Genomic DNA, 19217 nt, shown 5'->3' with positions numbered 1-19217 from the left:
CCTGATGCATTTGAGCTTCTCTTCCAGGAACATCTTCCACTGCTTGGAAGTTCTCTGATATACCATGGAGAGAGCTACCCACATCTCTCTAGTTGTACCTTTATCTGCCAGATGTGAGACTATATAATCTTGGACTCCATCCAAGATCAATCGCTTTGCCCTTGCCATCTCCTTCCTGTATTCTTTGAGTTGATTTGCATCCTTGGGAACTGCCACCACATTATCTATGTAGGCTTTCAGGTCATATTCATCTAGAAGAAAAGACATCCTAGCCTTCCAATTGTTGTAGTTGGAAGTTCCATCCAACTTATCCTGATCTCTAAATCCATGTTGTGGCCATATCTAGATCTATCGAAAACCCCCTCTTTCTCTTTGCTCAGTTGATGCTCTGTTATTCACACTCACTTCTGGAATGCGCAAATCTGCTAGCTGCTACTACCAATCTGCAATGGAAAATCAAACTTCTGAAACTCTAAGTTCCCTCAGAGAAATTTTCCCTCTACTGTGTGTGCTTTTCTCTTCCACCCAACACTAGTTTTGCCGCTACAAAACCCTCTACGTCCAACTAAGGAATCTTCTTAGCGAAAATTTGAGTTGCAGCTGCACCCTCTGACTGTTGGAATCGCTAATCCAGGCAACTCAACTTTTCTGCAACCCTGCAACTGAAAATCGAATTTCTGCCCCAGCAATTCAGTCTACCTGTCTGAGCACTACACTGCCTCTAAGAATTTTGCCCTGCTACTCCCTCTAAGCAGCGAAATTCTTTCCTTCGCTTCTAAGCTTCTCAGCTGATCACTCACGCTCTGATACCATGTGAAAATTTCACTATTGAAATCCTATTGCAGCAACTAGAATTATTTCTTCTAACTGTAAATTAATTTAATAGTTTATTGGTACAACATCAATGAAATAATCACACTGCAACCTTCACAAAAACACTGGGGAAAATAAAAGCGCTAGAAACTGAGAAAAATAATGGTACACACATGAAAATTTGACACAGTTATTTTTGGACAAAATTCCCCAGAAAAACCCAACTTGTGAAAATCGGTGCAGCAAATGAGGGTTTTATTATTATGCAGCAATGAATTCTGAGTACAATCTATGGATGCCCAACTAGAAATCCAAACAGCAAGAAAATCTAACAACAATTATGTAAGGGAATTACCCTTCTTCCATAAGCAACCTCAGCACAACTTTCCTTCAGAAAACTCATCCTCCCGGACCCTCTGCATCAGCTTTTGCGTAGTGCTTGCGTAGACCCTTGGATGTCTAAGCCCGAAACTGCGTCTGATGAAATCGTTATGCATGTCTCTACTGAGAAAATTGATTCTCCGGCCCTCTAGAAGACTTTCCCGACCTCTAGACGCTGAATCGATTTTTCCTCCAACCAAATCGAATTGCTCTTCTGAAGCAACTGCGTTGCCTTACTGGGAATAACTCAGCCCCTTGTTGTTGCCTCTCAAGATCTGGAAAAATTTCTCTGAATCACTATCTCTACCCCTCACTGACTCTGCTTTGATCTTTGGCTCTCCAGCAACTATTGCTACTCTTTGGAAATCGATTTGCCAAGGAAATCGAACTGTTGAAGTGTGTATTCTTCATCACCACATCGATCCCTTCTTATATCTTCCTGTTGGGACTCCAATGGCCAAGATTAAATCTTAATCGATGGCTCAGATCATTTCTAGATTAATCTATGCGAGTTTCTAAACTATTCTCACCTTGACTTAATTAATTCTGATTAATTAACCAATTTTCCTAAGTTTAGACTTAGGAAACATTGAAAAATAGGTTAATAATCTAATTAATTCAATTCTAGGTGTAATTTACAGAAACGATTTATGGGTTTTGGAGATCTCATGCATTCTAGCCTCTCCACCAAATTTCGCGGCTAGAACACATCGAATGCTACAGAAACTAACATGCCGACTAAAGAAAGCCCTTTATGGGCTGAAGCAAGCCCCTGTGTCTTGGTATGAAAGGATTGATAGTTATCTTATGAAGTTGGGATTTACCAGGAGCTACGTTGATCCAAACCTATATTTCAAGGTTGAAAAGAACATGTCTCTTATTTTGGTCCTTTATGTTGATGATCTCTTTCTGACTGGTGCAAACCCTCTCATTTATCAATGCAAGAGGGAGTTGACTTCCGAGTTTGAGATCAAGGACCTAGGACTGATGCATTACTTCCTAGGCCTGGAGGTCTGGCAAAAGCTAGGCGAGATTTTCCTTTCTCAAGGAAAATACATCGCCAGAAATTTGAGGTTGCATGGATATTTTGATGCAGACTGGGTTGACGGTGTGGTGGATAGAAAGAGCACATCAGGATGTTGCTTCTCATTGGGATCTGCTTCAATTTCTTGAATTGCTCTAAACACGGCTGAGGCCAAATATAACACAACTAGTATGGCCTATTGTGAAGTTGTTTGGTTAAGGAAGCTCTTCAGTGAGTTGTTTAAGCACGTGCTAGATACCACCGTTATCTTTTGTGATAACCAAAGTGGTATTCACCTGTCAAAGAATCCCATGTTCCACAACCACTCCAAGCACATTGATATCAAGTACCACTTTATCCGGGATATGGTACAATGAGGAGCAATAAGGCTCCAACACATTAGGACTGATGAGTAGGTTGTTGACATCCTCATGAAGCCTTTGAGGAAGGTCAAGTCTTAACCTTTTGAGAGAGACTTGGAGTCGTGGAAGGATCCTCCCATGAGGATCCCGCTTGAGTTGGACATTGAGCTCTGGGAGCTCCTGGGGGCCTAGGGTACTGATTGGAGCTATGTGCGAGCATAGGATGAGTGATTCACCTTCCCCTATAGGTACGTTGTGTATAGGGCAATTTTCCACCAAGACTCCGATGCAGGGAGACGCACATGGGGGACCTGTGGGAGTACCCTCAAATTTTAGGGAAATTTCAGGGGTGCAAGGGCACATCGAGGTATATAATTTTTTAATTATAAATATATAATTCAAGTTCATATTGAATAATGAAAGCATAAATAGACTAATAGTAATACATTGATCCACACATAAAATTTAAATTCATAATTGAATTAAATAATGGCATACATTGATCCATCCTCATCATTCATTTTGATACATACATCATTCATATGACATACTCATCATTCATCCATACCATGAGATTCAATAATGAAATATTCAAATACATTGATCCATATCATTCATCATTCTATAATCTACATTGATTTAAAAATTAAATTCATCATTCTAGAGAGCTTGACAGTGGGCAAGAGAGCAGAGCTTGACAGCGACAAGAGAGCACAGCTCGATGACAGGCAAGAGAGCACAATTAAACAGCGGTAAAAGAGCAATCAGCAAGGCTTGACAATGACCAAGAGAATTTGGGAGATGAATAGGTAAGTTAACCTAGGTAAGTTTTAACTTTTTAATTTTTAGTTTTGTTTTATTTTTTATTTTTTTGAAGTTTTGTTTTATGTTCAAGTTTTTTAATAAGTGAATTTTCAAATTTTTTTTATATTAAGTGTTATTAGACAAATTTGAGGGGGGCACCCAAAAGCACCCCTTTTGGGGAGTTGCATCCCCTACATTGGGGAAACGCATCCCCCTGCATCTGCCCATGACTCCCCAAAAGGGGTGTGTGGGGAAATGCACCCTTAGATGCCCCCCCCCCCCGTCTCAATTGCGAGGGGTGCATGCTCCCAACCCTGAGGGACACATCCCCGTGGAACACTAGTACAAGGTGAGTGGTTGACCTTCCCCTGTGATACCCCATGATGATATATGTGAGCATAATGTGAGTGGTTCACCTTCCCCTATGGTTGATGATATATGCATAGCATGAATGGTTCACCTTCTCCTATGGCATATGAACAGGATGAGTGGTTCACCTTCTCCAACGGATGCCCCAACATACATCCTATCCTTGCAGTCTAGGACTCTTGGGAAGTACCTCTCATCTGGCCAATGAGTTGGGAAAAGAGGATAGGGACCATAGCACTACAAATGGATGCATCATGTATTGTTGTACTCCCTATGTCTAGGATGCATGATGTTCAACAACTTGATCTGGGATCAAGTTTGATTGGGGTTCTACTCCTGGTTATGTGAACTGAGTCCCTCTGAAATCGGATTCGTTCAAACAGGCCAATGTGTCCCAAATCCGGCAAATCGGACACGATTCGTGCCAATTTGTGTCCAGAAATCGGGACACGTCATGTCCGATTGGGACACGATAGAATCCAGATCGTGTCCCGATTTCCGGACATGAATCCATAAAAAAGGGACCCACATGGCCATAGAGAAGCGAAAATCGTTGTTCTTTTCATCATTTTCACTCATCTCTTTTGCAATAGGTGGCTGTGGGTTTGCTGTGAGGAGTTTGGAGCAAGGAGCAAAGGGTGTGGGAGCGTTTTCAAGGAGATTCAAGCAATAGGTAAGTGCATTTACTCTCTATTTTTTTGCATTTGTATTACAGCAGTTTGCATATGCATTTATTTTACAAATTTGTGCATTTTTTGTTTATTTTTTTACAGTATTCATGGCTCAATCAAGGGCAGCAAGTAAGGGGCAAAGAAGGGGAAGAATGTCCCCATTGGAGATGCCCCTCCTCCCCCAATTTCATCAGAGTCTATTGCAAGTATTCCCTCTATTACAAGTAATGTTGAGGGAAGACTTCCTCCTAAAGGTAACATTGATAAATATCCCTTGTGGAAATATGTCACGAGAGAGGAAGGGCCAAGCAGCAAGGTGAAGGGAGGAGGCAATGTGAATTGGAGATACAACTTTTGCCACAATACTTTCACAAGCACATATTTCCGTGTGAAAGGCCATTTGTTGGCTTTACCAGGTTGTGGAGTTGGAGCTTGTACACAAGTTCCTTTACACAAGAAGAAAGAAATAGAAAGAGAGTTCAATGTTGGTATGGCAAATGTAGCTGCAAAATAAATAAAAAACCAAGAATGATGACCCCCTTCCATTTTTGAGAAAAGGCAACAACAAATTCCCATTTGAGAGTTCTAGTGGGGGACAAGCAGCAAAAATTAAGGCAATTTCACTTGGTCCAATGGACAAGATTTTTCAAAAAGAGAAACAAGAAGAGCTTGATTTCACCATTGCCTTTTTTCCTATCAAAACTTCATATCCTTTAATGTTGCAAGCTCACCTCTATTTATTGAGATGTGTCGAGCTCTAACTCAAGGGGCTCCATCATGGTATGTGCCTCCTGGTTCAGAGAAGCTTAGAACAACATTGTTGACGAAGGCAAAAAAAGAGGTGCAAAAAATGCTTGAACTTATTAAAGCATCATGGCCAACATCTGGGGTTAGCATTGTTTCTGATGGATGGACAGATCCAACATCGCACCCACTCATCAACTTCATGGTGTCTTCCTTGAATGGTCCAGTTTTCTTGAAAGCAGTGGATACACTTGGAGAATACAAGGATGCACAATATATGGGTGAGTTGTTTATTAAAGTTATTTAAGATGTAGTTGTCGATTCTTAGGTGCAAATCATTACAGATAATGCACCTGTTTGCAAGGTTGTTGGCATGATTGTGGAAGCTAAATATCCACAAGTGTTTTGGACACCTTGCATTGTCCATTCATTGAACTTAGCACTGAAATCCATTGCTTCTGATTTGCTTTGGATTGGTAACATTATTGAGGATGCACGGCATATCCATAACTTTGTACAAAATCATACAAATGCCCTCACTATCTACAAGGAGTACAACAATCTATCATTGTTGAAGATTGCGGATACACAATTTGCCTCTTCATTCATCATGTTGAAGAGGTTGAGGGAGGTCAAGACTGCTCTTGGGGCCATGGTTATTTTAGAGTTTTGGTCTTTTTGGAGAAAGACAAATCAAGTAGCCTCTAAAAGAGTGAAGGACACAGTGCTAGATGATGCTTGGTGGGAGAGGGTAGCTCTACTTATTCAGATCATGGACCCTATCATTTCTTTGCTTCGATTTGCAGATACAGACCAACCCATCCTAGGAGGGGTTTATGAGGGATGGGATTCCATGATTGAGTCTGTGAGGAACCTTATTTTACAAAGTGAGTGCCCCAAGTATGAGACATCACCAGAGGCCTTCTGTGGCACTATACAAGGTATTCTTGTCAGCAGATGGGACAACAATTGCACACCTTTACATTGTTTGGATCACTCATGGAACCCAAAATACTACAGCCATGAGTGGCTGAATGGTGGACCTTCCTGCAGTTTCCCTCCTCACATGGATGGTGAAATCTCACAGGGGAGGAAAGATGCATTCAGGCGGGTTTTTCATGATAGAGCATTGCTTGATGAGGTGGAGGATGCCTTTGCAGAGTTTTCCACTAGCACTAGTCGATTTGCAGAATATGATCTAATTAGAGACAAGGGGGCTAAGAAGCCCTATTCTTGGTGGGCAAATCATGGGGCAACAAGCCCTCCTCTATAGTAGTTAGCCATGAGGCTCCTCTTTCAAGTAACTTCATCCTCTTGTTGCGAGAGGAATTGGAGCACATATGGGAATTTGTATAGTGTTAAGAAGAGCGGGCTTGAGCAATCCAGGGCAGAGACAATGGTGCATGTGCACACCAGCCTTCATCTTATTTACAGGCAGAGGGAAGAGTGGTTGAAGGGAAAGACAAAGATGTGGGATGTCTTTCCTGATGATATGGGTCTAGACAGTACTGTTGAGTTGGCATTGGCCAACATGGATCTCAATGATCCAGTGCTAAAGCCTATTAGATTTGATGATGGTGATACTCTAGAGGGGTCATCCTCCACAACAACAGATGCAAAGACGACTTTGGATACAGGGGAGGAAGATGAAGCAGAGGAGAGCAGTGATGACCATGATGATGAGGACAATGATATTGATTTTGATGGTGACTATGAGGATTGATGACTCACGAGTCATGAACTACCTACTACCTTGAGGCTTGTATACTTGTAGTTGTTTTGTATTTTCTATTTCTATTTGCCATTGCTATTGCACTACCTATGTAACACATTTTGATTTTGATGACTTAATGAGAAAACTACAGTGGTCAGTGTCTTTATCTTACTATCTTATCATTCTCCTATTGGATCATTGATGAATTGAATATGTATTATCATTTAAAAATTTAGAATTTATCATTTAACATATATGTGACATGTCACAAATTACAATTGTATTTGAATTTTGTATGTACTATGCATGCTATAATGTTACTAACTTACTTTGTAAACAGTAAAACTTACATCTAGATGAAGATCTTTGTTTGAAATCAATGAATTTGTATCATAAATGAAAATTTATGTAAGAAATATCTAATTTTTAATATATATATATATAATAAAATAACATATAACGTATCCGAACGTGTCATGTTCCAGGGGGTCAACGTGTCCGATTCGGACACTCAAATCCCCATATCCGACGAATCCTGAATCCACGTGTCAAGTTACTTAGGAACTGACTTTAGTCAGTGGAGAGTGGCAAGGTCTTGGGACGCACTCTCAATCGATTCTTCTTCATTAGCTACATCAGTGTTCAACAGAGTTGAGGCGAGATTCAGAGATGGTACATGATGACAGGTTGGCATGATGATTAGATATTGGCAAGTGGAATTTTCATTAGTTGAGAGGGAGTGTTAAAATTGGAAACTAGGGCCAGCTTCCAATTTGGACAGCTCATTTGATGGAGATAATTAATGCATTGAATTCCTCTTTTCGGGAGGACCAAAATCGACCTAAATATCACTAAATTTGAACAAGGAGAAATATGCTTTTGAGGTCAAACCCACACATGTAAATTGGCACGGTCGGCCACATCATCATGTAGGATCATGAAGCCCAAGTGACATGTCTCGACCCTCAACAACTTGTATAAATAAGGATGACCTCAAACCTCATTTGGCACCTCATCAACTCACACATTCTTTTCTCTCCTCACGCATGTGGCAGAAAGGAGGACGAAAATTACAGGGCTGAAAATCTGAAGTTTATCTGCAGTTTGACCAGCATTGACTTTGACTTTCTGGGCAGAATTTCAGTTTGATGTTTTGGGAATCTTCTTGTTTGGGCAGACTGTACTGTTTGGCAAAAAATTGAGATTTTTTGGGCTGTTTGACCTGCGTTGACCACAGGCCTGTTTGACCACGGACTTGACTTCATGTTGACCGAGTTTGCCTGCTGTTTTGATAATTGTTTTGAGGTGAGTTTGACCAGCAAGAGAGGCAGAGTTTTTCTCCCCTTTGACCGAGCTGTTATGAAGAAGTTTGACCAAACTTTGACTGCAGTTAACTTTCTGGTTAGGGCTGATTTGACTGCTGTTAACTTTGGGCAGGATTGCAGATTTGACAGGGCTGTTTTGGACAGTGGTTTTGATCATCTATTGTCAAGTCAATTTTGACTTTATTGTACTCTCTCTCTCTGCTGAACATTTGATATAATAATAAGAAGAATTGATCTTGGGGTTTCCCCATCTTGGGGTTTTTTCCCCTGGCATTCGCTAAATTCTTGTGCTCTCTTGTCTCGGCTTGTCTTCTGCATTTATTGTTTGTTTATGTTCTATCTACAGTCACTGTCAATGTGATTAATGGTTAATGTGATTGCTATTGAAAATTAAGTGGAAATTGTCATTGGGCTGCTAAAAGGAGATTGAAGTAATTGTTGCAAGCATAGAACATACCAACACTAAAATTAACATGGGGATACTCCCCTTGAGTTGGAGAATAGCCAACCTAAAGTGAGAGGATATGTTGCTTAAGTGACAATGGCGACCATCCTAGTAGCTTCCTCTTGGGTTGCACCATGTGGATTGAGGCCTTTATCATTAAGTGTGATTTGGGAGGTGACAAGTGGCATTTCACGAAATCTCCCCAATTTTAGTCCAATTTCTAAATTTGAAATATGGTCTAAAAACACAAATTTAATTAATCAAGCTGAAAAATTCAAAAATCAACCATTTTATACAACGATAACCTTCCCCTCAATACCCCTTTCAAGATGCACCGAATTTCCAAGGTTTTATTGTTGAAAAGATTAGATTAATCACACAAAAACACTACAAGGAAATTAAAGTCAAAAGATGAATGGTAACATTGGGAATTCATTTTACTTGAAACAACTGGAATAAAAATGCATCCAAATTAACCTAATATTGTAAGCAATTTTGAAAAGACGAAACATTGAAAATTACCCCAAATTGATATCAACATAATCACAACAATGTTGAACAAGCTGAGCTGCAGCCAATAGTTTTTCAGGGTCGTTTGCACAAAATTGCACAAACAAAGGACGATCTTCCTGCATGTTCAAGCAACTTCATGAGAAGATATATTATACTTCATTTTGCAACAAGTAGAATTCAACAAACATTCTTTTCTATTCTGTTATTGGGAAATCTCTTAAACACCCTTAATTTATGTAAATTAAAGTGGATAAGCAGCTACAGTTGTACAAGCTTCAGAAACAAACACTTTCAAAGTTTGGAAAACTGGAAAACAGCATAAAAGCATGAACACAAGTATCATTCGATGAGGTTCCCTAATGCTAGTAACTGCTTAAAAAGAAGAAAATGTTGCATGTAGAAACATAAAAGTCATATATTAAGCACCCCACTTAAGGATTTTGTCTAATATATGACATGGGCAATGTTATCCGACTGGTCATCAAAACAATCAACCCCAAAACTGTGAAATATACAGGAACAGAAAAAATACCAGACCAAAAAACCAGTTGACCACAAAAATACATAAAATATTCAGATTTAAAAGAAAAACATATTTATGAATCCAAACCATTTATACACAAATATGCAAAAGTTATCATTTATATAGCAAGAGTACATATAACCAAAATAGCACTTAGTGCAGTACATCTTTGAACCAAAATACATTAAGAAACAGCCTCTAGAGTCTAAATAGCCTCTAGAGTCCAAAAATAAGCATACTACTATACTATAGCTACTAGTAATAATGCCTATCATCATCCTCCTCATCCTCAGCCTCAGAATGAGTAGCCTCTACAATAGGGTTCTACTTGATTCCCCTGGCTCTGAAGGTAATGATATCTCTCCCTATGGAGGTGGGTCCAAGTCCATCCAAAAAAAATCTTCATTATCAAATTTTGGTACCTAACTCTCCACAACCCACTCTAATGAGGGATAAGTCACCCAAAATAATGTTGCTTTATTTAGGGGTATTGCTCAGCGATTGGTTACGACTTTAGGGCGGCCTAGGGTTTGTTTTGGAGGTGTGCCACTGCACAAAAAAAAATTATTAAATGAAAAAACAACAACAACAAAATATTTAAAAATATATATATATATATATATATGTTGCATCAAACTTCTAGGAAACCGACGTTTCAGGACGTACCCATACCCAAAACTCCAAAACTCGACCATCATGTAATCATCTATGAGAGTTAATATAGATTTGGTTTTCCTTCTAAATTGTCATCTATGAGTCTTATTCCCTTTTCCTTGCAAGATAATGTGTTATTCACTTATTTATAAATTTAATTTTATATATATAAACATATTTGATGTATCGGCCGACGTCTTGGCCGACGTCTCCATTTTTGGAAGGTGACGTTTCTAAATGTAACTGTTTCGGAAACTCCAAAACATTTCAACACTTCGTGCAACTTAGTGTATATATATATATATATATATATATATTGGGGTCCAAAGTGGCATCATATAGCAACATACAGAACTGGCCAGTTTGGTGAAAAAAGGCTGGTTAGGTGCCCCCAGTCAGACCAAGTTGGCACTAAAAACAGTCGGACAGGCCAGTTCAACCGTTTCCGGTCTGGTTCAGATAACATTGGACATAGGTAAAGCTTCTAATTTGGCAGCATCGTATGAACTAAAAATTTCAAGAAAGAAACATATAAGTGGTATTCAAGGGTGCCAAAGTTAAAATTTAATGATATACAAAACTAGCACATTGAAAGGTAAAACAGTTGAGAATATAGAACTTAAAAGATCATCGAGTGTCTAATAAACTGAAACGAAATCAAACTAAACTTTATTATATACAGGAAAACTATGGGTTATAGGGACCTGGATAAAAACTCATTGTACATTTTATGCTGCTCTGAAAATGGGCTATGTCAATAGTCAGAGGCAGTGCCAACATAAAACGCATGAAGTAGAGTACATACTATTCCAAAGAAATGCACTCATGGTGGGTGGTTGCCTCAAATAGTTGGGTGCCCTCTAAAATGGCTGCATATTGTTCTTGATGTGTGCATGCAAAAACTAGTAACATGTATTAAAAATGAGGATGCAGCAAAGTTTTGCATGTGTGGTTTTAATTATTTTTCCTATTTGACTTATCACCAAATAAAATCTTATGAAAGGGTATGCACATGGTTGTTCAAACAATTTTAATTATACAACAGAACTAGCTACCTTTATAACCAAAATATGATCATGACAAAGAGAACAAAGCATGACACTAACTAGTCCCAAGCTCAATTTCAGGGTCAACCTAAGTTATCATTGTTAAAATTGGCAACTAGGGCCAAACTCCATGTGGGTCATCTTATTTATGGCAGCTGATATATTTCTTGGATCCCTCTCATCAAGAGGTGTAGGATTGATCTAAAGATTGTCCGATTCCGATAAGTATTCATGGAGTTATGAATTTATTTGCGTTATAAGACAATTCGTCAAGGTTGGCCAGCGACCAAATAAATCCCACATGTGCTCAACGTTTTAGTATAAATAGAGGTGGCCTTCAAGTCATTTCAACACACATGGGATCTCTTCCTCTCTCTACTTGTCTTTGGGTTTTAGTAGGAGGAGAGATCCTAAGGAATAACGTTGCCCTGATACAGAGGCCAGAAAGCCAGAATTGCCGGAACTGCCGGAAAAGCCGGAACTGCCGAAAAATCAAGAACTGTTGGAAAAGCCAGAAAAGCCTAAAAAGCTTAAACTACCAGAAAAGCCGGAAGTGCCAGAAAAGCCAGAAAAGACGGAAAAGACGAAAAAGCCGAAAAGCTGGAACTGCCAGAAAAGCCGAAAAAGCCGAAACTGCCAGAAAAGTCGGAAAAGACGTAAATGTCGGAAAAGCCAGAATTTCCAGAAAAGCCGGAAATGCCAGAACTGCCGGAAAAGTCAGAACTACCAGAACTGTCGGAACTACCAGGAACAACCGAAACTGCCAGAACTGTCGGGAACTGCCGAAACAGCCGGAGCATCTGTCTCCAAAGGAGAGCAGCATGCAAGGGACAGCTAACTAACATTGGGACAGTTGTATGGTACTTAGCAGCAAATACACCAAGCATGCAATGTTACAGCTAGCATGCAAGGGACAACAAGCATGCAAGGGACAACAAGCATGCTAAGGACAACAAGAAAGCAAGGGACAACAAGCATGCAAGGGACAACAAGCATGCTAAGGACAACAAGAAAGCAAGGGACAACAAGCATGCAAGGGACAACAAGCATGCTAAGGACAACAAGAAAGCAAGGGACAACAAGCATGCAAGGTGCAACGAACACATAGGTCAGGATGGCAACATGGTGCAGCAATGGCACATAATGTAGTACAGTGATGGGTATAGTCATGATTAATGAAGCGTGATGAGATGCAGCATAGTGATGATGGGTGCAGCATGGTGCAACGCGGTGAGGTGCAGTGTGATGACGAAATGCAGCACGCTGCACAACGATAGGTGAAGGAGTCACCTTGGAGAATTAGTTGAAGAAGCATGTCTTCAACTGATCTCATGTATCATCTTCTTAGAGATGATCTATGCTCTTATCTAGATAAGTCAAAGTGTTGACTTCTGTTATAAACGTACTCTCTCTCTCTCTCTCTCTCTCTCTCTCTCTCTCTGTTGAGCTATTGAAGAACATATAAGAAGAATTGATCAAGGGTTTCCCCACATTGGGGTATGTCCCTAGCTAGCGCCACATCTTGTGTCCTCTTATCTTGGCTTGTCTTCTGCGATTTATGTTTATGTTCTATCTACAGTTTACTTTAACACTGATGTGATTGCTAATCTAGAAAAGGTATGGAGCTAACTGTGAAAATTAAAATAAATTGCTCTAAGCATAGAACATACCTAAAATTAACAATCATCAACTCCAAAATCATCCTCGCAAAGAACACAAACTATTGGACATGCTACACTAAACCTTCAGATGTTATTTGGCATCTAATCAAAGCATAATATTAGCAATGATAGATAGCGCACAATTCCAAGTTCCAACTACTCCCCGTGCTTAGCTGCACAATAGAGCATCTTTCTGGTTCATTCTCAAAATATTGAAAGTAAAATGATGGGATTTGATAAATCCCAAAGTCTGTCTTGTGCATTTCTTGCCCACAAAGTAATGCAGTTGTCACCATTGGCCTTCCACAACTTGAAATTTCAACTTGTTGCCTGATTTTACTAACTCATAACAATCATGTGGCTTTCTAGCAAGAGAATGGCAATAAAATTTCCAAATGATTATAGTAGATTGAAATGGTGTTATTTTTACATTATTGTACATTATTATTTTCACTGACAATGGACATTATAAACTTAATTCATACACTCAAGATGAAAATAATTATGATAGATAGGCATCCTCAAAGGAAACCTTTAATAAGAAATTGATGCACAAAGCATTAACTACAATAATTTTTCTCATCTTTATTTTAAGAGGTGTGCACATTTAATAATGTTTCTTGATTAGCTATGTCTCACTGTCATTCCAAACTCACAACGTCAGGGAAATTTTATTCTCAACATCAACATTTGGCACCATTGTTGCACTTGACATGGGAAACTCTCCAGTGAGCACCTTTACTCATTGATGGCAAGGGAGAAGGCTGATGGGGTTAGTGACAACAGCGAAACTAAGACAGATTTTGGGCAGGAAGATATAATGATGGTGTCATGATCTCATATGTCTAGTAGAAAGTCTAAATAAAAGAGGCCACAAAGCCGAGTGATACAACATTTTGCCTGAATTACAAATGCCAAGAACAATTCCTTACAACCTTAGTGTTGTAAATGGAGTGGTAGTGGTTCTAGATGTAAGTATTGAATAATTGGCATGTGTGGCATCTAATTGGTCTGCCCAGTTGAACCTCAATCCATGTAGGAATAAGTAGGGTAGGACCACAGTCTTGTAGAGTAGAGATTGGTAGAAGGGAGGCAAAGGCTAAGAAGGAGGTAGCTCTAATTATCCTAGTCTATAAGAGTTGGAGATCAAGTCGTGTGTGCCCTTAGTCAAAAGGTGATGGGCAAGAGGGTAATGAATGAGGAAGAAACAAGCAAAATCGAAGTGTGCAAATAAGCAATGTAATCATGTATACAACAATGATTAACAAAACAACTGCAAACACAAACACTTATGTAAAGGTGACCGGTGAAACCAGTAAAAGCAAGCATAAATAAATGGGGAAAATGCATAGAGCTTCCATTAAAGGAAGAACCTCAAAAGTTCCATGTATGGTACATGTGACTATAAAGGTTTGTTCACCATTTGTTTCCACTTCCAACATGACACCACACAGATACACGTCAGGTTACTAAGTTATTTAATACTAAATTACACATAAGCATGCACAATTTGTTTATTTACAATAATTACAAACATTGCATGACCATTATTCTCCAACACCCCCCACTTGATGGTTATAAATGACCAACATACAAACACCAATCCCACCTAGAGACTAAGATAACCAAATGTTGAGACAAAATAAGTAATCTATATGTGTACCCTAAACCCATGCCACAGGCTTTAAGTGTCGTGTGCTTGTCCTTAGTACCCTCTATTATCACTCAAAGATGTCCCTTGCAAAACTTCCCAAGGAAGTCAAATGACCACTTCAGATAGAGCGTTCATGTCACTAGCATTCCTCTTGCTTTGAAACTACTGCAAGCTAGTTTCAAAGGGTATGAAGAGCTTAGAATTTGAAATTCAGATTTAAAAGAGTGACAAGAGCTAAGTCCAGTAGTTGATGGAGAAAAATTTCGCTGATTTAGAGCTCTAAAAGCTAAATCACAAGGTAAAGAGAGCATTTTGCTTTGAATGGATTCTTACAATACGACAACTCCATAGGCCAAAAAAACTTGCTTCGCATTAATCGAAGATGCTAGAGAATAATTTTAACACAACTCAAGACAAATTTGCCCCATTCCACCCAACCTATACTTGGTAATAAAAGCCCTGATCCACAAGGTACAACCTAAGAGGCAACTACTAGAACAGTCACCATCACCTAAGTAACCAATCCTCATCACTTTAGGCTAGCTCTAATCTGGCTCAAGGGGAGTATCCCTCGTAGGATTACCAAAGCTAAGCAATGAAGCACAAGGTGATATGAGGGCAGCTTTAGTAGAACAATATTTTTGTATTTTAGGAAATAAAAAGGGTGATGGAAGGAAATAGAGATTTGTGCAAGTGCAACAGGGGCAATGGAGTCAAGGGGTACTTAAGAAGGCTTATTTTCTTGTGTGTTGAAAATGGAAGTAAGGCTTAAAAGACTCAATAACCTCCACTCTAAGCTTGTTGGAATTAATGCAAAAACTCTACAAAGAAGGCAACTCAGATTTACCCTAGAAATTGCACGAATTCCTAGAGAATATATAAAGAAAACTATTACACATCAAAGACTAAGGTAACAAAGGAGAAAAGAGGTGTTACCACACGTGCAACACTCCTTCCAAGTGTTAGATTTTACTCTTCAATGGATCAAGTTGCTACTCTTGCCTATGTAGAAGAAATTGCACCACCTCAAGTAATTAAGCACCAAAATATTTATGCATACAATAAGGATAAAATAAGGAAGAGCCCTTATACATCACATATGTTCCAAGAAAAATTTGTCCATTAAGCTCCAAGGAGGAGAAGCCCCAAATTCCAACCATACAAAGGCAAGAGACAGTATACCTTACATAGGTTTCAACTCAACTCTTCTCAACAATAAAATAATAATTGTTTTCCTAGATCTAGTAATAAGGAATACAATAAAATAAAGTTTTCAACAACTTTATTATTAAAAGTAGCAATGATTTATTGAAATCCACTTTCGTTTCTAGGAAGAATCAATAAATATGCTAGGAAAAAAATATAATAATGCTCTCATGTAACCAACTCCATGATACAAGTAAACAATAATAAAATAAAAGAATTGGTTATGCAACAACCTACACAAAGTTCTCCAAGGTCAAATGTGCTATGAATAGTGCACAAAAATATGTGTCAAGTGGGCTCAAGAGAAAGGGCATTCCATATCATGGGCATGTATCAATAATGATCTCCCAAAATAACCAAAGCACTCAACCAATAAAAGGTGGGGCACTCCTCAAACAAGTGGTCAAAATGTGGTGAGAATTTTCCGACAAAAAATTTAGAAAACACTATAGTTGCATTGATTTTTGTTAAAATTTCTATTGTAACCACATTTTGGAAATCTTGCAGCCTCTACATCTAGTGCCATTGGTTTGGGCACTCTTTCAAAAGATAACTACTCCTAAAGCTAGGCCGCCCTTAAAATATGCAAGAAAATGTGTGCAACAAAGTTCCAAAAGGTGGATGTCCTCCCAAAATGAGGGTTTGGACCATGGAACCTCCTCTCCCAAGGTGAGACATCCCATCAATAAGCATGAGAAGATGTGCAATGTAACCTCTAAAGTGGACATCGTCCTCCATCATAAAGCATGCACCAAGTCAACACCTTCCAGGATAGTACATGTGCGGTCTGCAATAAGTAGGTCCATCAATAAGGCACGAGGGAAAATGGACATCCTCCTCAAATCAAGCAAATGAAAATAGGGTAGAAGGCCTCAATATGTGGAATACTCAACCAACTCCCTGAAAAGGGTCGACTCCCCTTAATCCAAAGATATGCCTCAACATGTGTGCAAACAATCCCTTGAAGATCGCATGTGTTGACCAACAATGCATGAGATATGTAAGGTGGAAGAATAGCTCAAATAATCCACAAATGCCAATTCACCAATAGTCCAACCAACTCATGAAAAAGTAGGATAACCTCATCAAATATGCACAAAAATGGTGACAACCTCCAAATGTGGGCCTAGGAAGGGGAGCACTCAACCAACTCCCTGAAAAGGGTCAACTCCCCTTAATCCAAAGATATGCCTCAACATGTGTGCAAACAATCCCTCGAAGATCGCATGTGTGGACCAACAATGCATGAGATATGTAAGGTGGCAAAATAGCTCAAACAATCCACAAATGCCAATTCACCATCAGTCCAACCAACTCATGAAAAAGTAGGATAACCTCATCAAATATGCACAAAAATGGTGACAACCTCCAAATGTGGGCCTAGGAAGGGGAGCACTCAAGGTAATAACATGCTCCATGCTACAAATATGCCATCCATGTGTTGCATCAACCATACCCATATCCATCCATCCAAGTGATAAACCACATAAAATATGGTGAATGCATACCAAGCGCTTCATGCCATGATGAAGCCAACCGAATGGAAATGCCAATACCATGTCTACCTAGGCCATAAGTGCTATGGAGTTCCACCAAGGGGTCCATATGTCTTCATATCCAATCACCTTAAAAAGAATGCAAACTAGCACATGATCAAGTGTAATGCTACCTCTCTATGATAAGCAAGCATACCAAGCAAAACACCATCAAACCTCTAACACATCATCATCCATTTCATCAACAATCCAAGGAACTAAGTGTAAACCCCAAATACCAAGGCTCTTTCTGATGAAAATCACAAGGGTAGCAAAAATAATTTACTAGCATAGGCTTCATGCAAAATGAGGGATAAAATGCCCCAAGGACCTAAGGGGGCACATACCACAGTGACCACTAAAGACCTTTTTGACGTAAAATGCCATCAAATTATAGCTTTTAGACTTGCATATTATTAAGAATTTTTGATAGTATAAGAAAGATGAAGGGCTCAAATGGAATTGATGATATTCACGCGGATCTACTTGAAGTTTGAAAACTGATCCAAAAATTAACTTGATTTTCTAGAACAACCCCAGCTAACAATAGCACCTAGGGATTCCAACATGGTAATGTTTTAACAATGAATGTATGTCCTAGAATGCATAAAGGTCTTCCAAGATAAGGAGCCCTTCTTCCTACCAAAATATCCCAAGATCTGTCCATGAAAAATTGCATGAGATAAGTACCTAAGTTAGGTAATCCCTAGTCCTTGAAATCAATATGTTTTCTTCCAAGAAAATGTACATAGGGTTAACTTGACAATAGTGTTACAACAAAATCTAGCATCCCCAAATGACGTAAAGTCACAAGGATAAAGGAGCTCATCTTGTGAAACTCGAGAAGGCTACCAAATATCACCACAGTGGCTTCCTATCACTTTTGGTTGGCTCTTCTCCAACTCAAGGGGGGCTTGTCTAAAAGGTAGGATTGTTTAGGCTATGGTGTGGAGGCACTAGGTGACTTGGTGAAGAGTAAGCCTAAGCAAAACAAGTGGTTGAAGAAATAGTGGAATAATGAATAGAAAGATGAAGAAAAGCCCCAAGACCAAGTGTCTAATCACACATTAGGCAAGTGTAGTCAAGGTCCAAGGATGCATAGATCAAAGAGGGCAAGTAAATGAAAATGTAGGGCAATAAGGGCTGCTAAGCATGCGTAAATCAGCCTAGCTTGCTGATTTTTATAGCAGAAAATTACCTTGGAAGGCTAGAGATGCCATAAAGCATTGTCATGAAAGTGTGTTTATGTTAATCTAGCAAAAATTGGGTTTATTATATGAAAGGGTAACACAAAAAGAATAGCAATAAGAGGGATAAAATCCTCACATTACTGTATCCAAATCTATGTTGCAAGAGACACATAACCAAGTGTCGTACTAAACGTGTTTTTATATGTGGAAACGCAATTGCTACAGCCTTGAAACCTGTTTCAAACCGAATAGATGCATCCCACATGTGGAAAACACATTTTGTACAGCCTGAAACATGTTTCCAGGCCATATCACGCATCCATACAGCATGTTTCCAAGAGCAGTTTGCCCCATTTTGCCTTCATTTAACTGTTGGGACCTACAATTTTGGTCAACTACCTAATTAGAGATTATGAATTAGTAAGACTTCTAATAGCCTCTAAGACCAGAGATTTTTCTTCAAAAGAGGATTTCACAAGTGGCAAGCTCTTCATCAGCAAAAAGAAATTGGTATACTTGTGGTCGTATTCATTTAGTGAAGCACAATACGTTGGATTCCTAAAAGGTTGAGGATATTGTTTAT

At 39.1% G+C, this 19217-nt stretch overlaps 1 protein-coding gene across 2 annotated transcripts in view; it reads right to left on the bottom strand.

Moving 5' to 3' along the window:
• Positions 1 to 19217, bottom strand: part of LOC149241093 (uncharacterized) — a 115883-nt gene that overhangs the window by 69340 nt on the left and 27326 nt on the right. For both annotated transcript variants that reach the window (XR_016246549.1, XM_089373879.1), the window contains exon 2: positions 9175 to 9281. Coding sequence is in view for 1 of the 2 variants with exons in the window: in XM_089373879.1 (XP_089230005.1) it covers positions 9175 to 9281 (107 nt within the window). In the remaining variant the exon portion in view is untranslated. The remainder of the gene's footprint in view (positions 1 to 9174; positions 9282 to 19217) is intronic.

Source organism: Pinus tabuliformis, chromosome 8, assembly GCF_031772625.1.
Source record: "Pinus tabuliformis cultivar Carrire ecotype Pingquan chromosome 8, CPIR1, whole genome shotgun sequence".
Classification (NCBI taxonomy): Eukaryota; Viridiplantae; Streptophyta; class Pinopsida; order Pinales; family Pinaceae; genus Pinus; species Pinus tabuliformis.
This window is presented reverse-complemented; position numbering and strand designations above follow the sequence as displayed.